The 23684-nt window shown below is 39.7% G+C and overlaps 2 protein-coding genes across 4 annotated transcripts in view; one reads left to right on the top strand and one right to left on the bottom strand.

Moving 5' to 3' along the window:
• The window catches only part of ANO3 (anoctamin 3), a 228487-nt gene extending 220490 nt beyond the window's left edge, over positions 1-7997 (top strand). For all 3 annotated transcript variants that reach the window (XM_085063267.1, XM_085063266.1, XM_085063269.1), the window contains exons 26-27: positions 109-214; positions 978-7997. In XM_085063267.1, coding sequence (XP_084919393.1) covers positions 109-214; positions 978-1160 — 289 coding nt within the window. In that variant the 3' untranslated portion in view covers positions 1161-7997. The remainder of the gene's footprint in view (positions 1-108; positions 215-977) is intronic.
• Positions 7998-9239: 1242 nt separating this feature from the next.
• On the bottom strand, positions 9240-23431 carry SLC5A12 (solute carrier family 5 member 12). Its single transcript, XM_085063265.1, has 15 exons — positions 22812-23431; positions 20799-20864; positions 19737-19788; positions 18394-18461; positions 17258-17412; positions 15941-16081; positions 15106-15235; positions 14687-14775; positions 13753-13865; positions 12647-12714; positions 12203-12289; positions 11414-11592; positions 11166-11269; positions 10805-10926; positions 9240-10476 (listed from the first exon to the last, which is right to left on the bottom strand). Exons 1-15 carry the CDS (start codon positions 23166-23168, stop codon positions 10318-10320), a joined length of 1890 nt encoding a protein of 629 aa, XP_084919391.1. The 5' UTR covers positions 23169-23431; the 3' UTR covers positions 9240-10317.
• Positions 23432-23684: the final 253 nt, after the last annotated feature.

The raw sequence follows: 23684 nt of genomic DNA, 5'->3' as shown, positions 1-23684 counted from the left end.
TCACTTCAGTTCGTCTCCTTTTAGCCAGATCTGGGGTGAGCTAGAGCCACTTGACCATGTTTAGGTTTTTGAGCAAGGCTAACTTGCTGGGTTTCTCTTTCTTTGCAGGTACAGAGACTACAGAGCCCCACCGTGGAGTTCAACCCCATATGAATTCACTTTGCAGTTTTGGCATGTCCTGGCAGCACGGCTGGCCTTCATCATAGTATTTGAGGTTAGTTGTGGAAAGGAGCAACTCCTCTCTACCTCTTAAAAGACTGAGTTGATTCTTTGCCATGGTCCTGTAAGTAAATTGTCATTTTAATCAATTGTTTGTTCATTACAGTCAAGAGAGAGGAAAAAAAAAATGTTTTCCCCAGTCTGTTGTCTATCAGCTGCTTCAAACAGAATCAACAGGGCATGTACTTACTGTAGAGCTCCTGTAAAATCATATTTCTTTAACAGTCATTTTATACATCATGTTGGTTCCCTACCCAATCTTTCATATTTTACTGAAAAAGAAGAAATGCAAGTTTTTTGTATATTAGGCACAGTTATTGCAAGATAAAATCTGTGTCAGGAAAATTATACATGATTCTAGCCTAGCATAAAAGTGGAAATTAATATACTAAGTTTGAAGAATGTATTGCATACTACACAGGAATCTGGTTACCTATTTCCATTATAAGCCCTGAACAAAGACTGCTTGTAGGTAGTGTTTGCATTTCTTAATCAAACTAGCATATCCTGTTGTCACATCTTCATTTAAGTCACTACCTCTACCTTTGTTTTACTTTTTAGAAAACTTCAGCATTTGCCTATTTCTTTTAGATCAGTCATTTACTCCATATGAGTGTTTTTATTAAAAAAAAAAGGAGATGCCTTTCAGTCACAAATTGAACTGAACTGAGGTTCCAGTTTTCCCTCAGACTTTTAGGCTCTAAAATATAGCCCTATTTATCAATATTTTAAACAATTCTTTTTGTTCTTCTTTCCAGCACCTTGTTTTTGGAATAAAGTCTTTCATTGCCTACCTAATTCCAGACGTACCCAAAGACTTGTGTGACAGAATGAGAAGAGAGAAATACTTAGTCCAGGAAATGATGTATGAGGCTGAACTGGAACATTTGCAAAGAGAAAGGAAAAAGAATGGGAAACAGTATCACCATGAATGGCCTTAGTCACTACCACACTACAAAAAAACCACTGTTTGAAGTTGGAGAGTGAAGTTACAAAAGGAAGTCAGCCTGGCATCAGTGTGTGAGATTTGGTGGTGGTGTATAAATATTCTTGCTGGGCACTACAGTTGCATACTTTGGTATGAAAAATACTTTTGGCACTGAAAAATAGATGTTTCCAATGATGACAATGAGAAGCCTTACCTGTAACTGGTCTGGGATGAGCTCCAAGGACAATTGGCATTCAGAAATGTGCAGACAGGTTAAAATTCTGCACGTTGGTTTAAGAAAAGGGTGTGAAATTTCATGCTGTTCATGAAGATGCTATCAGCATGATGAAACCAGGAAATTACCTGGGAAACTATAGAGTAAGGGCATGACAAAAACCAACTTTTGTGATATCCACTACTTCTACAGCTTCTGATTGCTCAGCTCCATCTGTAATGCCTCTAAAGAAAAGAGCAGTTGTTGCCTTTGTGGCCATAACTTGATCTTTCAGGCTTACTGTTTTGTCAGGTTTGTCCTAGTCTCTTGTTGAGATTGTGGATGTGGTCCTCCCCTAAAAAAGGGGTTTGTGGCTGCTAATTATATACTATGCAGTTTAAGATTTGCACATCAGTGTCATTAATTTATCCATCGAGTCGAAAACCAAAAAGTCCAAATTCAGACAGAAAACAGCAGCACTAGGAGAACACGTTGCATTGCCCAGGCTGAAGCTCTCTGTTTGAAAATGACACAGCTGTTGAGTTGCCTTTCCACTTTTGTGGGTGGAAAGGCCATCTCCACATGCTTCCAGGGTGAAAGAAGTGTCATTTTCATGCTAAATTTGTTACTGTTCCTCTTGGCCTGTCTGGGCAATGATTCCATGACTTCACAGAATGCTAACTTGAAATACTCCCATGCAGTGCAAATGATTTGCTCTTCAAAATGCAATTATATATCTTTATCGTATGCAAGCTTCTGCAGATATTTATGAGACATGCAGTATAACATTGTGGCTTGCTTGTTCAGGGAAGGAGAAGAGCAATATGTTAACAATGTTCTTCTTATTGTAATAGTAAATGTTCCAGTAATGTGCACTTCTTTTATTGGCCTAAATATGTCATACCATTGGAGTTGGATGCAGGCAAATATGTATACAGATTGTATATAAATGCATACACACACGGTGGTTATTCTTAGATTTACTATTATTATTATTATTATAATTATTATTATTTGTATGCCTTCTTACACTTTTGGGGGGGATTTTTTCGATAAAATCACTAAAAAAGTAGATGTTCATTGAAGAATCAGATTTCAGTTTTTATGTGCAAACAGCATACTGCAGTGTTGGTTGTGGTTAAATAGTCACGTTTTGTTGATGAAATTGTTTGTTACTAACGTTTCACAATGTGGGAAAAGCACTTAACTTTTTTTAAAAGTTTGAAGGGATACCTTGCAGGGAAGGGGACTGAGAAACAGAGTTATAGTTGTTCTGTTTCTCTTGTAAAATCTTAAATAAGGCTTATCTTTATTGGATGGGAAAAATTAAAAAAAAAAAAAAAAAGAGTCAGCTAAGCACAGTAACTACAAAATCTGCAAATTTTAACATTATTTTTAGGGATAAAGCTGAAGCAAAACCACTGCTGGCAGATATGAAAAGACCTGAATTTTTACTATTTACATTATCCTGTTGAACTAAAAAGTGTGATTCCAGTATTCACTTCCATGTATTAGCACAGTAATTTTATTTTATTAAAATTAATTTCAAGAGTCAAGAGCCCATCAAAGTGGTTGAATAGAATCTGTTGTATCCAGAGAGCTGAGCATCAGACTTTTAAGTTCTTATAAGTTCTTAAGTTCTTAATTAATGAGATTTCTTGGTGAATTCCAGCTCTGTGACCAGACAAGGCAATCATAGGAGTGTCTGCATGAAAGGAGAAAACAGATTTAAAGATCTGGTCCAATCAGATACATTACCCAATCCTTCTGTGATAAAGGGCTGATGCAAAACAGCTTGTCATATTTTGGAAAGGCTGTTTCCTTCCTTCATATTCTGGGTTGTGCTTTAAGTTCCTCAGGAGTCATTGTCAGAAAAAAATTAGTGCACTTTCCTCAGTGCTAGTAGAATTACATTTAATTTAATTTATTTTCTCTCTGTCTCATCCTATGGATTGTCAAGCACTGTTTGACAGCATTAACCCTGTGCCACAGTTTTTGTTTCTGTGCCACATAGTGATCATACTTAATTTTTCAGAAGGTCACAGATGAGCTCTTTTTAATGTTTTCTCTAAAAACAAAACGTCTTGGCTGGCCCAAGGTAGAAAGATACAAGGTAAAATCAGGCAAAAATCAGAAATACTGATTATTTTATACTTTCTTGCCTCTGTTATTGATATTGGCACATGTCAATACATACCTAGGCAAATTCCAATTGGACTTGAAAAACTACATTAAAAACATCTTTTTGTATTTGAGATTTACATATATACGTTACGATTTTTTTTCAATACTGATCTATAGGAGTATATGAAAGGCAAGTATGTAGACCTGGTATAGATAGACATGGTGCATTTTATGCACTGGAAAAGCACAAGAAATTTGGAGAAGCACTCTGTGTCCTTTACTTTTGGAGGACATCAGCAATGTCTAAAGGTCTTGCCACTATCTAGCCATTTGCTTAAGCTGAGAAACCTTTTTGCTAGACTTTGCTTAGTATGCTGTTTTCATTGACTGCACGTTATTTTCCTACAGAATAAGGCACACACTGTCCTCAGGAATAATGTATTTTTTGAATGGTGAATGATCTTTTCATATTCTAAATATTGTCTTTTCAAACAAATGACTAGTATGACTAGACTGTGCATGCAGGCTGCATTTGTGAAATTCGACAGAGCTTTAGAACCTCAATTTCTGTGCAAAAATGCTTTAGATCGTTGCAGATCTAATCTATGACAACTTTGCTCTATGCATGCGCCCTTGGAGAGACTGCATGAGCAACTAGATATTTTTATATATAAAGTATTTGTTCAAAATGTCTTAATTTTTCTTAACCAAACTCTGCATCTTGATTCAGACAAATGAAATTTCCATTTCAGAAATGGCACAAAGTCCGGATACATTATATACACCTCATTTCTTACGACTTTTTATTCTAAATTTGTGCCTAATGTGTGAGATCTGAATTTTGTTGAATAAAAAAAAAAGGAAAATAAGAATTCTGTTTCACTGGCCATCCTAACGAGAGGTTCCCTCTCATCATTCAAAGTTTGTCTCCACAAGGAAGGAGGCATGAAGAGTATTCACAGCTGAGTGCTAAGGCTTGCCTGAATGTTGGGCTCCCACAGCACAGCAAGGATGATTGAGCATCCTTGGATGGATGCTTGGAAACAAGGCAAACCTCATGGTGACTTCAGTAAAGCCTTGGAACTGTCCCCCTTGGCATTCTGCTGGACAAGCAGGAGCATCTTAGCTGGATGGAAGCTGTCTGGATGGCCATGTCCACTGAATGGTGAATGGTGTTTGTCCAGTTGGTAGCTGGTCACTGCTGGGGTTCCCCAAGGCTCAGGACTGGGGGCAGTTGTGTTTAGTGCCCTCAGTGATGATCTGAGCCAGGGGATAGAGGGCATCCCCAGTCAGCTTGCAGACAACACCAAGCTGGGTGGGGTTGATCTGCTGGAAGGCAGGAAGGCTCTGCAGAGGGATCTGGACAGGCTGGAGCAATGCACCAGTGGAATGTTGGGTACGGCAAAGTGCCAAGTCTTGTCCCTGGATCACAACAACTGCAGTGCCACAGGCTGGGAGCAGAGTGCCCAGTGGAAAAGGAGCTGGGGCTGCTGGTCAGCAGCAGCTGAACATGAGCCAGCTGTGCCCAGGTGTGCAAAAAGGCCAGTGGCATCCTGGCCTGTGTCAGAAATAGGGTGGCCAGCAGGACCAGGGCAGTGATTGCCCAGGTGTACTCAGCACTGCTGAGGCCACACTTTGAGAACTGTGTCCAGCTCTGGGCCCCTCAGTTCCAGACAGACATTGAGGTGCTGGAGGATGTGCAGAGAGGGGCAGTGAAGCTGGTGAGGGATCTAGAGAGATTAATCCACAGGAGGAGTGGCTGAAGGAGCTGTGGTTGGTTGGTTAGAAGAGGAGGCTTGGAGGAGTGCTGATCACTCTCTGCAGCTCTTGGGAAGGAGATTGCAGCCAGGTGGGAATCAGCCTCTTCTGCCAGGCAACTAGTGACAAGATGAGGACATAACCTTAGGCTGCACACAGTAAGATTCAGGTTGGACATCAGGAAGCATTTTTTTCACTGAAAGCATTGGAACAGGCTGCCCTTGGGAGGTGGTGAAGTCCTCATCCTTGGAAGTGTTCAAGAAATGACTGCACATGGCACTTAGTGTTGTGATTTATTTGTCATGGTGTTCAGTGAAAGATTGGAACTGATACTCTTGGAGGGCTTTTTCCAACGTTAATGATTCATTTCTTTTCTAACCCCTTTTTTTGTTAAAGGATTTATAAAGAAAATGGTGATGAGTCTGAAATTTCAAGAGTGATGATGGATGATAAGTAAGTTTTTGTTTTTTGTTAGATGTTTCTGTGGAAGTACGTTTCTTCAGCAGTACAAAATACACATCAGCTGTGGCAATTCCCTTTTCCAGCAACAACTTGTCATAAATTGTGTTTCTGAGGAGCAGTTAGGCTCAATTGTGTCCTGTGAAAAGCTCAAAAGGAAAATGTCTAGACAGACTAATAAAAATAGGTTAGTAGATAAATGCCTTAATGGAAAAATTAATAGATTTCCTGAAGCTTCCTTCATAAAAAGCTTTGCAGAAGGAAAAATACAGTGGCTTTAGGGTGAGTATTAATATGGGGAAAGTCAGGAATTTTGGTGATGTTTTATTTTTAATGTGCCATTAAGATGATCAGTCTGATCATGTGCATAGTGCACACCTTTGCCTTGGCTTCTTCCACTGCAGACTCCAACTGGGAGTGTTGCCAGAGAGAATTTCTGGATCCATGAGATCCACTGGAGTTACCTGCAAAGTCCTATATGGCATTGTGGGACTTGGCAAACTTTTGCATTATGTTACAGCTTGTTTGGAGGCAAATTAGCATTTGCATATTTTTGAAGCATCATATCATTTTGGTTAACTGAAAATCATCCATGCCCATAAATTGAAAATAAACTGTCTATACGTAGTTAGCCTGTAAATGTCACCAATTTTCATTAAAACTGTTAAAGTAGGTTTTTATAAACTAGATTTTTTTACATACACTGGGCAAGAGCCGTATGGATAAAACTCTTTTTATACAATGTGAATGCAATAAAGTTGATGGAAAATTTTTAAAAAATCACCTATTAAGTTTCTATTAAGAAAATAGTTATAAAAATAGTGGTATCAGTAGTCACAATGCAGTAATACTTCCAGAAGCATTTTATTTTTTGGAATCCTCATAAAGGGCTGATGTTGCTTGTTTGGGGGCAAAGTTTGAAACAAATATAAGGGCAGCATTTCATAATGATGTTTAATAGATGTTAAGACTGATTCTAGAATTCAAGCAGAATTCCACTTCTAGGCAGACCTGTTTATTTTGTTCCAATGCCTATTTGGTCTGACTAAAATGCACACAGTGACCCTTTTTGAAAGTGTTTAGAACCACAGTTTTTTTTCCTTATGTCCCTTCCTCCTCACACAGATACATCCTAAATACCCTACACAGCTGCATAATTAAAAAATTTCTATAATGGATTAGTTTTGACAATTTCAATCTAATATTGCCACTGCAAACACATTTGCCAGAAGTTTGGATTGTCATAATCTTGGCATAACCATGATAGCACAAAGTTCTGATGGCACAACAAGGAATGGTAGGGAAATCACTTCAGTATTCCATGGCATACAGGAACTTTTTAAATCCAGGACTGGGATTTAGTCTTGAAATGTTATTGGTGTCTTCCCTCTTCACTGCACTGGAAATGACCAATGTTAGTCCTGTTGGCTCATTCTAACTTCTTGAGACAGACTCTGCATTGCTAGTTGTTCTCTGTAGTTTGCATTCTTATTGACATAAAATACTTGTTAGGATGCGACAGGGTGAGAAATTAGGATTAAACCCGATGGAGTCCAAAGCTAGTGGGATTTTAACCACTGAGAACATGATGATTTTTCTGTTAATAATGAAAAAAAAAATCAGATCACATTTTCATTTCATGTTCTATTTAAATGACTTGGAGTTTCGTATTGAAAAATCTTCCAAACTGTTGGCTCTAATTTTTACCTAGAGTAGTACCACTGAAGTTTCAGTTCTTTGAAATAATCTCATGTAAAATCCAACTGAATAAGATAGTTCAGTCATTTTTTACTCTGATAGTCCTGGCTAACTTGCAATATCATGATCATAAAGAGATTTCTTAAAAATGTGTATATATTTGAAGTTTATGTAATATTTAAATACAAGTTGATTTCTAAGTAAGAAGTAAGAATGAAATTTCAGATATTTTTTCTACTCATAATTCCACACTTTGTAAGTAATATTTAAAACAAGTTTACAGTATCAGAGAGTGTTTTGGAGAAATTTACTTTTCTGTGCAAAAGCTGTAAGTTCCTCCAGTGTGTCAGCTTTCAGTTTCTTTTGTGTTTTAAGATTACTGTTACAAGCAGCTCTGAACCCCAGAAGTAACAGAATTCACTGAGGAAAAAGTTGTAAATCTGATTAATTATTGTAAGACACTTTTGGCATAAATTTGTTTTTGGGATGCTGTTTACTTTATCAAGGTTTACATGTACAAATGCAACTACTTGCTGTATCATGCACATTTGATTATTACTTTTTTTTTCTGTAATAAACTTGGATATCTTTGAAAAAGGCTTTGAGCTTTATTTTTCCAAATATTCAAAGATAATTAAAAGCAATTGTATACTTGAAAAGTGAGTGCTCATGAGCCTTCAAACTTCAAGTAATTTCTGGGTTATACTTGGCTCAGGCATTTTTAACAATTAAATACTTGATTACTTTGGTCTTAAGGCACAGCTAGACTCAGTTTTTAAATTTTCAGTCATTTATGTCCTACTGCTTTCACTAGTGGCTAACAATTTCTTAAATTTAAGCTTTTCTGGGATTTACCTGTTCCTAGTTTCATAGTATCAGTTTTTCAAGCAAAGTGGACAGGTTAGCTCCTCCTCTGGAAGGAGCAATGGCTCAGGATGTAAAGGAAATGAGAAGATAACTAAACAACACTGGCATGGATATTTAAACAGAATGGGAAATTCTCTGAGTTCTGATTTTGCTAGGACTTATCCTTCAATCTTGCTAGAAGACTGAGTAATGAGCTACTGATTTTAGCCATCATATATAAACCCACATGCTGGAATTAGTATAACTCTGTGCCTGGCTCCATTACAAATACAGAAAACAATTGTGCTCCATGAGCAGCTTTAGTTGTAACAAAACTAGTCTGGAAATACTTGAAGAGAAACTCCTCGGGATATTTCTTCAACAGCATTTGGAGAGAATGCAAATTGAGCCAACCTAACTCATTTTATTTTGACATTAAATGGATAAATTAAGATTCTCTTTTGTGGCAAATGACTTGAAAAGATATTAAGTCTGTAGTAAATCCAATGTTGCCAAACTCGTGAAATGCACACAGAGCATAATAATACTGCTTTAAGAAATATTTAGAGGAGACTTGGTTGTCTTCAGGGTTAGAGATCTCTGAATTGGATATCCAGCTATGGGTAGAGAGGGTTTTGTCATCTTCCATCTGACTGTATAGCTTCATATTGGTGTTTTGAACCACTTTCATTCAGGAATTATTTTACATCCTTATGCATGAGAGTGAGACTTTCTTAACACAACCTAATCAGTATATCTCATGTGGCCATGAGATATAAATGATGCAGGAAGGGAAAGCATCCCACATGACACAGCAAGCAGCTAGCCAGAGTCTATAACCTTTTATGAGATTACCAAAAGCAGTGCAAAAGCGATTAACGAAGCTATTGATTTAATTCTCAGTTTGTTGACAAACTGTTCCTTGCAAGCAGGGCAGCATCATCCACAGACTGCTGTTTCTGTTCTCTCATTAAATATCCTGGGACCACTTCCAGGGCTAGGGCATGAGCACAGGCAGGGGAAGTAGCTTCAAGGGCCAGGCTGACATGCTCTACCTATAAAGATGGTCCCTGATAAAGCAAAAGCAACAACTGGGCTCTTCAAAGAAACACAAGCTAAATGTATCATGGGCCTGTGAGCTGTCTTTGATATTTTCATTCAGTCTGTTTCATTCAATTGTGAGTTTTGTTTAAAAAGAAATATATTTATTGAAAAACTATGTCCAGAAGTTTATCCAGGTGAGAGGTGATCTGTTGGCTTTGATTTACAGCCAGCAAGTTTTAGGAGAAATGTGTTTCACTGAAAGAGAGCACTGAGTGGTCTCTGTTTCCAAGACATTGTACCAGACAGAATATTTTACCTAATTATGTGGGGTTTTTTCCAAAATTCAGCATGAATTATCAATTACTAGGCATAATTATCATTAAATGTTGCTTTATTTTCTTTATGGCATAAAAGTGGATCTTTTTGAGCTGAAAACCAACACAGATAAAGAACTATCCTAAATCCAAAATAAAATTTGTTACTCCCTCCTATAGCTTTTCCAATAAGAAGTTATAAAGAAAACTTGAGTTGAGCAAACACAGTTATCTGGGTGACTGGAAGACCAGTCTGGTCTGTACAACATTCCTGTGAGGAGACTTTGTGAGACCTGGGAATAGGCTCTACCTGACCTCCCTCCTCTCCCTCCATCACAGGGCAGCTCACAGTCTCACCATATCTCACAAACTTCTCCAAAGTCTTAATTTATCTCAATTTGTCGTCCTTTGCCTGTTTCAAGGATGAGTTACTGAACAGAGCATGTGATGCAGATGTGCTGCAGCTGCCTCGGAGTGGGAGCTTCCACAACAAAATTCGAGAAACTTTCTTTCCAAAATAGCAGTGCTTCCAAAACCCCACTGTCCGATCATTTCCCAGGTCTGACAAGAAATTAATAAATAAAAATCTGGCCTCTATTGCTATAGAGAGCAATTGTTCCCTCTTGGTCACCTACACGCTGGTAAAAAAAAGTTCTTAATTTCTGAAGCTGAAGAACCAAAGTTGGATTGAATGTCCCTTGTCCCCTCAGCTTCTAGAGGCGAGATTCTCTGCTCACATTTGTGTAGGAATTTTCCTCAGGATTGTAACCAGGAATCTGGAGATTATTTTCTTTGTTGGTGTTATTCCTGAAGGTGTTATCTGTTCTGGTTTTATTTGCAGCGACTTTAGGCAGTTTTTTCTCAAAGTCCATCTGAAAAAAAAGGAAGAAAACATCCTTGCAGTTTGAAGCCTGTATTCACTGCCTTTTTCCCCTTTGATTAAAGGAAAACTGTTAAGACAGTGCAAGAAGACAAGGTGTTCATTCTGTATGCCTTTTAAATGAGCCTGAGTCCCCATATGTGATGCAAACAGGAGATATAGGTAACATTACTGACCAGGCTTTGGCTGATCTCATTTTCAGCTTTTTATGCAGCATCCCTTGCATAAGAGGAGCTGCTGAAATGTCCAGTTCCCTGTCCATGCAGATGTCCCCACTGTCCCTGGCCATGCAGGGCAGAGCTGATGGGGACAGAGCTCACCTCCAGGCTGTCGTGCTGCACGCCACACCACAGGAAGATTTTGAGTCTTCTGGACCAAAAGCAGAACAGGTTGCAGACTGGCTGAATCAACACTGGTGGGATATCTTCTCCTTTGGTAGGTCCTGGAAAAAGGAAATGATAATCCATGGGTCTGTGGAGAGCTAGGTATGAGCCTTGGGAGCCTCAGACTGTGAGGAGGGGGAGCAGGATCAATGCCCAGTGCTCTCTCCTGAGTCTGTCTGGAACTTTTGGAAAGTTTTTTTAACAGCTGAGTCAGCTTCTTGTGCAAAAAGCATGTTTCTATATGTGTATATATATATATGTGTATATATATATATGTGTGTATGTGTAGAGCACCAACCTGTTACAAAGCTGATCAGCAGCCCTGTGATGGCACAGCCCAGGCAGCCCATGGCACTGAAGTACAGGTAGGACAGAGAGTACAAGGTGTCTGCCAGCAAGGGCCTGTGGGGAGGTGACAGAAGCACACAGCAATGAGCAACAGCTGCTTCTCACTCCTTGCCTGGCTGTGCCAGCAAAATGCAGGTTGCTGCTGGGCTGGCACAGCTGGCAAAACACAGGCTGGAGTGGGAAAACCAGGGAAAATACCTGTCTGGAGCCAGGGTGGGAGCTGCTGTTAGCAGTGCCTCGGTGCTGTTGGCCAGGGTGCAGTTGAGGGTGGACAGTGTCAGCGGGAGGGACTTTGCTGGTGGGGCAGGGTAGATGAAGGAGCCTGTGCCAGCCCAAAAAGCCAAGCTGATCCCAGCTAAGAGGCCTCCAACAGCACCCTGGGCAATAGAGAAAGTGATGATTTCAAAGGGGATGTGTGGAAAGTGCTTTTCTGTGGATGGGAATTGGGCAGGAGGAGGTGATGATGGGTTACAGTGCAAATAAGTTCTGTTCTCTCTCAACTAAGGTATAAAACATGGTGGTTTAGTGCCCTCTATTTATAAAAGTTGAAGCAGAAGTGTGATCAAAGTTGTGCTACAGATTTTAGTTTTGCTTCTGCTAACCTTGATGGGAATCCTGGTGGGGCAATATGGAATGAGCTCATGTTGTGTTTGAGCAAAAGAGTGAAGGCGAAGCTATTGAAATCACTCTGTGCATCCCAAGGATAGTGCAATATTGAATAATTTTTCTTCTTAATGAAACTCACAAACAGCAAAAAAAATTAAGAAAGCCCTCATGTGAATCTAATCACTAATTATTTCACATTTGGGTAAACTTAAATTCAACAGGATAAATTTAGACAGTGAAAAGGCACATCTAAATAGATCCTCAGGCACTAAAATCTAAAAAGCAGCCCAAAGAAAAAATCCCAAACAATTTTCAAAATGGAGTTTTAACCAAAAAGCACCAAGGGATTTTCTTTTGGATCAGCATTTTTTTCCCCCTTACCTTCCAGTTAGCACAGGGAAACACAATTCCCAGGGTAAATAATCCCAGCATGGGCCCTCCACACATGCCATGGATGGAGAGGGAAGCCTGTGGGTGCAGAGAAGAAAGAGGAGTTCAGGACAGCAGCTGAGGGGAAACATGCCCAGTTCTGATTTTGGTCTTTAATTTTCAGTGGGAAAATGGTGAGGGAGAAGGGATAAGCAGTGATTTCAGGCCACAGTGAAAGGGAGAATCATGCTCAGTATTCCTAGCAGTGAGTAAATAGTGAAGGAGTTAGGGGATTTATGATTGTTTTTATTCCTACTTATCCCTCTCATCAAAATGTCCACAGAAATTGTTTAGGTAATCTATCAGCCCTCAGAGCTGGCAGCACTATTTCATTCAGTTCATTGCATTTGTTAATCATGAGTTCATTCCTGAATGAATTTCTGAAGCAAGAAATACCTGCACAACTCCTCCCAGCAGCGATGCTGCTGCAGCCATGGAAGTGCACAGGACACCATACAACACACCTGGAAAAGATCAGGTTCTCAGGGCTGGTTAAGGGTGGGGATGGTTTCTGGCTCAGCAGTGTCTGAGATGACCAGGCATCTCATTTATTGGAGGTTTAGGGTGGACATTACACACCCAGCAGTGTCTTGTCTCGCTGGGCTTTTGGTTGATTGATTTTTTCTTACAAAGTAGAACAGCAATTAAATTAATTTTGAAGTCATGCCTATGTAGAAATGTTTCTCTTGCCTTTAAATATCGCTTTTAAAATAATCTGAGGAATTATAAACAGCATGGCTTTCTTCCTTTAACATCAGTTTTAACTTTGTGGTAGGTAGAACTCTGTATGCAGCAGTCTTGAGTAAAGCCAAGCAAAACTTTTGTGTTAGCACACCTTGGTTTCAGACCTAAAAATTGTCTTTCTAGGTCCAGAGCGAAAAAAATAAGTAGTAAGTGGAAAAACAAGATTGGACTAGAAGCAGTTACAGAGATAGAAAATATATGGGTTTGGCTCTTTGATGATATTTATGGACATTAATAAAATTCTTGTGGTATTATTATGGTATTCACAATAGGGTTTTGATCTTACTGCAATAATTGCAACAAATATCCTAAAAATTAAAGTAATGTTTGGTGCTTGATATGTTTATGATATTTTGTGGGATTTTTACTTTTTTTTTGCATATTTTTTTCTCTGAAAAGCTGAACCTGCTTATGCAACACTCTGAGTTTAAACAGAAATTACTTACTGTATTACCCTAAAAGAAAAAAGCAATACTGCTATAGAATTATGTGCTAACAACTACATCAGTATTCTTTCTGTGTTATGAAGAGCATTTTCTGATATTTTCAGCAGACCAAACTTTTCTGAGGATTAAGAGCAGTGGTTGCTCATGCCAGTCTGTATTTGTTTCTGTACCACATGGTGCTGCTGCTTCCTGCTACTGAAGCATCAGGCTGATGTTCCCCTTGGGAGTTTATAAAGGGTTTTCTTTATTCCTCTGGAGGCTTCCAAAGTGCCCTTTGCTGCTAAAGAAAAGGATCTCATTGGGAATACCCACACAAGCCTTTGCTGATCCACGTGCTCATCTTCTCAGAGAGGTTTGGGAAACCTTTCTTGACCAAGTCTTCAAAGGTCACAGTTGCTAAAGCATTGATGCTGGCAGCTACTGTGCTGTAGGAAAGGAGAAGGATGGTAAGTAAATGGGAAGCAATTCAATCTGAAATCAAGGTGTATTTATAAAATAAATAAAATAAAAGGTTTCTGTTGCTTCTGCAGTTGCTGGGGACTCTGCTTCATGTTGGCATGGAACAAGACAGAAACTCATCCCAGCTGCCCCTTCCATTCACAAGGTTTCAAAGACCTTAAATGCAGATGTGCTCCAGAATTAAAACTTTGCTCCCCTTACAAACTGAAGGATGTGCTGTCACCACTGTCACCACCCTGGTCCTCTATGGGTGGCCCAACTCTTTTAGCCAGGTGAGTGAGCATGCCTTTGGTGAATGTAGTTACTGACAGACTTGGTGAAAACATTTATACCCCTGGCTGTTATATTCTGGCAATGAAGTAAAGAATATTTCACCATGAGCTGTTCCCAAGGGTATTAAGGGAAGTTGAATTCAGTTTTTCTACACTTTGTCTGTATTGGGAACATCATTCTAAAAGGTATTTTGGATTAAAAGATACTGGAGATGTGGAGTTAGACTTTGTCCTAAATATAATCATAGATTAATGTAGGTTGGAAAAGACCTCTGAGATCACAGAGTCCAATTGTTAACCCAGCAAAGTCAAGTCCATCATTAAACCAAGTCCCTTAGTCCCACATCCATGTCTTTTAAATACCTCCAGGGATGTAAAATGATTCAATAAAGAACTACTGCTACTTCCTGGAATGTTCTAAGCTGGGATTTTATTAGGGTTTCATATTTTGATCTCATTCTGGGTCCTCAAGGAGTGATCATGCACAGCTAAAATGTCAATTCAGATTCACAGACCTTAGTGTTCCACTGAAAGCACAGGCAACAAACAGTCCTGGGACTCCTGGCATCGAAGAAAAAATGTCCATAACAAAGTATGGCATGAGCTGGGGTAGAAGAGCAACACAAGAAATTAATTAAGCATTTTCTAGGCAATGGAAGAGAAGTAGCTGTTCATGAGCATGTTGCTAAATTCTGGCTTGTCCCAAATGACATGGTGTTGGATTTTGAGCAAAGGGGATGACTTTTGGCAAAAATGCTCGATTGGATTAGTACTGCAGCAGTGCCAGAATAGATCTTATTGCAGTCCTGATCTGGCAACCTCTACATGCCTGAGTGCTGAAAGGACATAAAGCACAGCACAGAATTGAGCTGGCCTGATATGTGCTACATCTGAGCCCAAAGCAGCTGCTAATTATGGGGATGGACATCTGTACCTGGTCAGGAGCTGAAATGAAACCAGCAGTCCAAGGGTCACAGCTCTTGTAATGAGAGTACATCACCAATCCACAGAACACTGCACACACTAGGACTGTCCAAAGTCCCAACAAATTCAGGTAAAGTGCCCTGCAGCAAAAGAGAGAAGCTGTTTAATGGGAGAGAAATAAAAAAGTTGTTGCAAGATATTTATTCGGAACTTTTTAGGGAGATCCCTTAATCCCAGCTGGTTATATAATTCAAGCAATTGGCCTTAGGTGTGTGAAAAAAATCTGCTTGTTTAGTAAAAACATGCCTAGCTATGAATGTACTACTGCTGAAGGTGAAGAAGTTAGCAAGCTGGAGACCTGTGTGTCTATATTGTGAAGATTCCCTTTCTTCTTCATTGATTCTGATTATTCTGATGCTGCAGAATTTTAAGGAATTACAAAGATTTAATTTTACTTAGGTAATACCTTGCACTGTAGTGCCCCACTAAATCAATAGCCAGTTTTAATCTAGTATGATGTAAACACAATTCCAATAAATACATTTTTATAATGAAGCTGGAGATAGCAAAACTTCTGTGTTGTCATCTCTGCCATACTCTGCTTCTGAGGATTAATTTATCAGCCTGATCATAAATTGATAAGCTGCAAGAGATAGATAGCTACCTCTTTTTCCTCTGCACATACTTAAGTTATTTCGAGCCAGAGGCCGTAAGACTGTCAGAGCAAAATTTGCTTATCATCACCTAATGGGAACCCAATATTTATTTAATATAGCTGACAAACTTAGCATAATTCTACATCAGTATGCTTGATTGCAGGAATAGCTTAATGACAGGTAGCTTACATTTTAGCATGCTTTTCTGATTTGCAGGAAATGCATCTCTGTATTGTGGACTGATTGACTCCATAGATCCCCAGCCATGTAAATGTTCCCCCAATAACGATTGTCCAGAAGGTATGTCGTCTCAAAGGATCAACATCAAAGCTAGAAGACAGAAAGAAAAAAGCAATTTATTTATTTTATTTTTAAAAAAAAGTATTTCTTTTTTTCAGCAAGAAGTAGGTGATTTTTTCAGAACTATCTGGAACGTCCTACCATCTGAATCAAGAAATCTGCATTGGTAATGCTGTTTTCCAGCACAGACAACATCTGGTGTGTTTAGGTTTGGAAGTTTTTCTTACTTTTCTATTGGAACACATTGTTTTCGAGTCAGGGTAAACAAATGTCATTCAGACCCAGCAAGAGGATCACTTTATTGAGATTAATCACACTTATATGCTCAAATATCAGACCTGTGTCATACTGTAGCAGACCTACAAGCCATCCTGCGTGGAGTTCCATCTGTAAGGAACAAGGTCCCTCACCAAACTCTAAAAAATCCAGTAAACTCTTAATCACCCATCATTATGATTTAACTTCCTTTACAAGGAATTGCTTCAGCTGCAGTGTTATCTTTTGTACAACAAAATTCCCTTACTCAGCCAATCTAACTGGTCCAAATTTATCTCTCTGTCTCCACTGTGTCATCTGTGCAGTTCTCGTTATCTTGGCAGTGACAGCAGGTAGCATTTGACCTTGCAGCTGGGCTCTGTCAGTGACTTCCCTGGATTAACCAACAAATGCCCCAAACAGCCCAAACAAGATCAGATTTCCATCCCAGCACACTGGTGTGCTATTGCTGGCTGCTGTGGTGAGTGCAAGTAAAACACAGGGTCAGTTTTGTGAAAAGAAAATGAAAGATATGTACAATTAGCCACTGAGATTGGCTCAGTTGGTGAGAACATGGTGCTAATGGCATCAAGGTTTCATGTTTTCTCCCTGTATGGGCTCTTTACTTAAGAGCTGGAGTTGGTCCTCATGGATCCATTCCAGCTCAGAATATTCTGTATATGAAATTGGAAGGAAAAATTGGGCTGTTTTTAGCTACACAAATAAAAATGGCAAATCTCCCCTTCAGTTCAGCAGACCTCTGATTTATTGAAAGAGTTAAACTTTCCTAAAGGTCAACTGCATTGCCAATAGCTGAGTGAATGAGGAAAGGACTTCTCTGAGTAACAGAGTTTGTTTAATCATAAGTCTGAGTATTTTTGGCTCAGTGAGGGAAGGGTTTCCATACATTCAGTATACAAAAAGGAAAGGTTTGCATCATTTGTTTCTTACTCAAATATGTTCAGCCGAGATCCCTGATGGGCATCTTCCCAGACTTTGGTGGATCCACCATTCAGACTGGTTCCTCTGACCAAAACTGTCACAAAGCCAGCCACCATGACAACCATTTGAAATGCATCTGTCCAGACAACAGCTTTCAATCCTCCCTAAAACAAAGAGAAACTGTATGTTCCCCCAGTCTTCTTTCCTCTTGCTCAAGTAGTGGAAAATGTAGAAGGACTCCTTATTTTGGCAGCCCATGAGCTGTGTGTGTAGCACCTAAAAAATCAGGACTCTGCATTCTCCCACAAAGTGTGTGTTTTTGCAGGTCAGAAAAATTCACAGCCTAAATAGTTTGTCCACAGGCACAGGAGAATATTTGACTTCCAGCTAAATGCTTTTTTTCTGCCTCCTTTATAAGCATTTGAAGAACATATTGTGGTGTGGAACCAAAACTTAGGGAGCTCCTGTATCCCATAGGACTCTGTACATTCTCAGAGCTCAGTGGCCACAATTAACACAGAAAAATAACTCCAGGATGTTTGCCATTCAGCTTTCTTCCATAGCTACTTACATTTGATCAAATCAGTACTAGAGCACAGAACAAGTGTTTTCAACAAGAGTGGAGTGATACACTGAAAAAAAATAATTAGTGGCAATGAGAATGGCAATGAGTTTGTTTCCTGAGCCCCAGGGCTCTGCTGCTCCACTGCAAATATCTATGCAATATATCTGTTTTTGAATTTGGAGTCTCATGTTGCCTCCACTCAAAAGTAAAGCTCTCTGACCTGTTGATTGTCTTTTCTAGGTTGTAGCATTTAGTTATTGAGCACAATTTCCATTACTGTGTTTCCCAGCCTATAATTTGTAAAAGATAAGAATTATCTTCTCAAAAGGTGAGAGGGGAGCTTATTGCCTTATCCAGACTCTGTCCCAAGATGTCTGGTTTAAACCTTGAGATATACAGCAGAGGATTAGTGAGGATTTTTTTTTTCCCTCCAAATAGACTTTCTTATAACACAGAGTGTAGAAGAACTTTATCTCTGTGTTCTCCACAGGAGCCATCCTTCTCTGACAGTCTGTTTTGTTTAAAGGACAATTGAATTAACCATCTATATCCCAACAGTTCAGTCATGCCTGTTACATACCAGAGTGCAATAGAAAGTGCAGACAATTCCTGTTGCAGCTACAGAGCCCCAGAGATCAAATCCAGTGACTGTGACACCAAAGAAAACAAAATTGTTAGTGAAATGGAGGTAAGTCTTCTGGAAGGTGGCAGAAACGCTGTAAATCTTTAGTTCTAGAAGGATAGGAGTAATTATTAATATTAATCTTTTGTGTCTATTAGGAGCTTTGCTGGATTGTTCAAGTTTTTTAGAACTTCTGGATACTCTTTTGCATTGTTGTTTCAAATTGAAATTAACTAACTCTTAAGGAAAAATAACACATAAGAATACTTGGATAAAGCAAAAATGTCATTCTGATGAGGCACAGCTTTATAAGCAATGTGTCCTTCTTCTGTTCTTAGTCCAGAACTTTCTCTTGAGAAACCAAGTTCTTCAGAGATTCCCAAAGAATCCTAAGACAAAAAAACTCCAACCCCTAAGTAAATTCCATTACCTGCATCTAAGAATGATTTAATGCTAAAATGTGATTCATTAAAACAAATTTTTGTGTCCATTTTGCTTCACAAAGTTTCTTTGCACAAGATGCACAAATTTTAGTTTGGCTGATAGTGAAATCTCACCCACCAGACATAGCCTGGGAGGGCAAAACTATTTGTGAAGGTTCTCTTTTTAGCAAAGTTATTATAGCGTAATGGTGAATGAGAACTTTCACACGGAATTCAGCTGAGGAAGGAAATTTGGAGCTGTGGAATTGAACAAACTGAATGCAGCTCAGATAAGGAACAATGAAAAGAGCCTCACAATCTCTTCCCAGTCAGTTTTGGTGAAATCAGGGTTTGGACCATGATGATCCCTTGTGCCCTATGGCAGTAAAATACAAATCCCATCTCTGGTGATTGATGCTCTCTGCCTGGTTTGCAAATATTAATTGGAGAAATCTGGGGACACTCAGCAGAACAGAATTCATGTCTGACTCTGGGGAAAAGTCATGCCCATGGAAACCTGAATACAAGAGACAGGGATGGGGGGGAATCAAAGTACAGAGTGTGGTCTTGGATCATCAGTTGCACTGTGAACTTTGTCAGGATGTTGGGAAATTGTTTGCTTCAGGTCTCTTGGGGTGGTTAGTGAGTGGAAAGGGGAGCAGGAGAGCAACCACGAGGCTCCTGCTGCTGTTTGGGTGTGAGAGGGATCTGGGCAGTCAGAGATGCAGAGCTGCAAGGTGAAGGAAAAACCTTCTTACAGAACCTTTGAGGAGGGTTGGGGTTTTGTCTTCTTTGTTGATTTCCCTTGCTTTGTTTGCCCAAGCAATCCTTGTGGGGTGGTTATTTGGGGTAGCAGTGCAGTGCAGCACAGGAACTCACCTTGGTTGAGTGCCAGGGATGGAGCATAGACCACTATTCCTGTGTAAAGCACCTGAAGGAGAAAAAGTCCATTAAAAATTACATATTTGAATGCTCAGTGATAAGGCTTCTCTTTAGAGCAGGGCTCTGAGCAAAATACCAGATCTAGGGGTTTCTTAAGACCAGCTTGTATTGCATATGGCTTTCTGTTTCAGCCCTTAAAAATGAAAATCTTGTGTTTAATTCCTTTCTGACAGAAGGACCATTACCTGTCTTTGTACTACTTATTTCTCCATTGCTAAGATGAATAGATGACAAAATATCTTCATGAAATAGAAAGAGGGTATCTCCAGAAAACATAAATACCAATAGAGAAATAAAGTTGCATTGATCTTAGAAGTTAAACTTTCATTTTTCCATTCAACCCCTTTCAAAATAACTGGCTGAATACCCTTTACAGGTAAGATCTTAGGGAACTGATGGAGAAACAAAGCATCACAGTCAAGAAGCATTCAGGTTCATTGCCAAGGGTTTGGGAACTACTGAAATGGAATTACTGCACAAAAAAATATCTCCTAATGTCCCATCAAATCCCATCTTTCCATCAAATACACAACTAACATAACCTTTCGAGATGGTCACAGACGTGACCACAGGTCTCAAAAGTGACTGCAGCAACAGTTTTCAAATAGGATAGCTTCACCTCAGTGTCATAAATGGGTAATTAAATGTACCCAGAAATCCTGACCAGCTCCTCCAGAAAGACAGAATCCAGTTTTTTGGGAAGAGAGAGGCTTCAAACGAACCCAAGACCAAGGATATGCTGTGAGAGCACAGCACAACAGCCAAGAGTCAAAGACAACTAAAATGGTGTTCTTAATACTCAACAGAGGAAAAGTTAGGGAAGTTAGAAAGTTAGAGATGTGATCATACTTTCTTTTTGGCATTCATAGTTCAAGTGGAAAAACTAAGAGAGAAGGAGTGCTCATTAAAACATCTCATTATAAAAAATGTGCTGTGTGAGACTGGTGTGTGAAAACCGAATTGGAGTGAAATTAGCATAAAAAAGGAGTGTTTTCTTACCGTCTGCAGGATGTAGATCAGTGTTGCAGCAAGGCGCACAATCTTGTTAAATCTTAACTCCAAATACTAGGAAAAAGTGTAATCTCAGTGAAACGCACACAAAGCACCTGTGACACGGATGTCACCCTCCTGTTTGCCCTCAGTAACACCTTGCTGCACAAGTAAACTTTCTGGCAGCTGGCTCTGCTGCTGGGAGTGCTAATGAGGAGAGCAGCATTGTCATTACACACAGTGATAATTACGTTTGAGAACTCTTCTCATCTGGGCCAGGTACTTGGAGCTCCATATTGGGTTGCAGTAATCAGTACCTGCTTTGTGCCAGGAATAACTGGAAGAGCCCAGGAGCTGCAAGGAAATCTAGACTTCAAAACAAAGTATATTCCAACAATACAGGACAAAATTTGAGCTCATGCCTAGCAGAAATGAAGCATTGACTCCAGCAGTGACAGAAGTGGAGGTGGAGCAAATGGTGAAGCAGCAGCATGGAGTTCTCTAGTGCCTGAGCTAAGCTGGCTTTCCCACTTGTTTTTTCTCACTCTAGAGCCAAATCTGCTCATCACCAACATGGAAAGGCAAGAGGGGGCATCTCATGGACTTCCAGGTTCAAGGATGTGAGTGAGGTGTTGCCACCTTCAGCAGAGCTGCAGAGGTGAGTGGATCTCTAGACACGAAATAGGTGTTAAGTCTGAATCACCATTTGGGGTCTTTGCAGAGTCTTTCAGCCTCCCTACAGGCTGCTGTGGGTCTCTTCTCAGGCCACAGCCCAATGTGCTCCCCAGCACACACCAGGCACGGGTTGTATGAGTTTTCTCTCTTTTACAAGTCTCTAGGCTGTGTACTACCTACTGCCAAAGCATCTGCTTGATTTTGCTTATGCTCATCTTGTGTTTCTTCCATAATAAACCCCACAGTCTGCCATATAAATGCATAGCTAATTTATGTGACTTGACCTGTTTCTAAAAATAATTCATGAAGCCAACAGTCACCTTTCCAGCATGCTTGAAGGGTCTCTGTCTACCATGACAGCTTTGGTGGTTCAGATGACAAAAATACTTAATTCTCTGATCTTGGATCAAAACCAACTAGAAAATGCAACTGCATGCAACAATAGTCAATTTTACTCTTCACTGATCTGAAAATACTTCCAAATATTCCAAACAGGCAGACCTGTTTGACCAAAGCCCTTCCTTGGTTTGGGCTCAGTGAGCATGAATGACCTTCCCGTCATCAGAGAACTCCTTGTGAACTAATCCAGTTTGTTCATCCAATTCTTGCTTAGTTGAAACTGCCCAGAGAGGAGCAACCAAATTTCAGCAGTTGATTGAAGTGAGTAGGAGGCCCTCCCAAATGCTCAGTAGCTGCCCTGTGGATGTGTAGGTTATAAGGGCTGCTACTGAACTGCATTATGAACAAAATATTGTGTTCCAGGGAAAATGCCAGGCAAAAACTCTACAAAATTCAGAAGTCACTAATTTAATTTCCTGGAGAATGCTTGAATTCATTCTCCAGCCCTGACTTATTTTTTCTTCTTTCATTTTAACTTTTGGAACAGGCCTGCCACCTTCTTTCTCTTCCTTCTACCTCAGCTGTTTAGATATAGTAACTTGGCCAAAATTACCATATCTAGACTAAGTTTGAATTGGATAGTGCTGAATGTTGTTCTTAAAGTCTGTCTCTCTAAACCAGAGTGAAATACTTAAAAGACCAGAAATATTTGGATACACTTAAATATTTTCCAGCTGTAACTTAATTTGGTGCTGGTGTGTAAACCCATATCCTCTCTGTGCTATATGTGCATAACAGGAGCTCTGACCCTTAGGTTGTGCTTTCAACTTATGCAATATAAATAACTAGCCTGAATAACACAAATGATTTCTGAAAATAATTAATGCATCAAGATATTTGTTCTGTAAAACACTGCAGAAAGCTTCCTGTCAAAGATTTTTCTCTAATATATGCATGATAGTTGTGCGTTATTGAGAATAGTGCCTTTATTTTATCATTTCTACTTACCTCATAAGTGCTTGTGATGCCAGATCTATAAAAAACAGGCAGAAAGAGCTCAGCAGTGAAAACAATGACAAGTGTGTAGGACAGAAAGAAGAGCACAAAGGGTGCCCCGTAGCGATAAACCTCCGAGGGTGTCCCCAGCACAGTTACTGCTGACATGAAGCTTGATGTCAGAGAAAAAGCTATGGGTCCACATGTCATCTGCTTGCCACCCACCAAAAACTCCTTTGAAGTTTTCTTTTTCCTCTCCTTGACTGCAAAAAAGACTCCAATGCTGGCGGAGACTAAAAATAGTGCTGCAAAAACAACGTAGTCCCAAGTCACGAATTTTTTGACGTCTGGAGCTACAAAGTTTGGCATCTCACCAACTGCACAGTTCTCTGCTGGAAGGTTCTGGTTTATTCTATCTGGTGCTCTGACCAGATTAACTCTGTTGACAGCAAAGCTGAAGCTTTTCTGTACCTCAGCAATGACAATAAACTGAAAGAGTGTTCAGCCAGAAGACTTCTTCCAATCCAGATCAGTTCTGAGGAGTTAAAGAAAAGGCAGCTGAGGATGAGTTGAGGAGGAATTCACTGAGACCCTGGTGCTGTGGGTGCTTCTGCCAGGCAAGCTGAAGAGCAAGACCAAGCTGTGAAATCTGTAGCACAATCCCTTTTTATCTGTGAGGTGTAAATTTAAGGTTAAACATTAGCCTGGCGCGTTGACTCGATCCAAGTCTTTTCTAACATCTCAGCATTTCTAAATAATAAAATGAGAGCAATAGAGAAAATAATAAAGGAGAGAGAAACGAAGGAACACGCAGTGCACAAACCTGTACAAACCTTTTCAGAGGAGGAATTTCCTCATATTCTTAAAAACTGATCTTGAATGCCA

The sequence above is a fragment of the Lichenostomus cassidix genome, chromosome 5 (genome assembly GCF_008360975.1).
Source record: "Lichenostomus cassidix isolate B80296 chromosome 5, HeHo_3.0, whole genome shotgun sequence".
Classification (NCBI taxonomy): Eukaryota; Metazoa; Chordata; class Aves; order Passeriformes; family Meliphagidae; genus Lichenostomus; species Lichenostomus cassidix.
The sequence above is the reverse complement of the archived record's forward strand: the minus strand, read 5'-3'. Positions and strand labels throughout refer to the sequence as shown.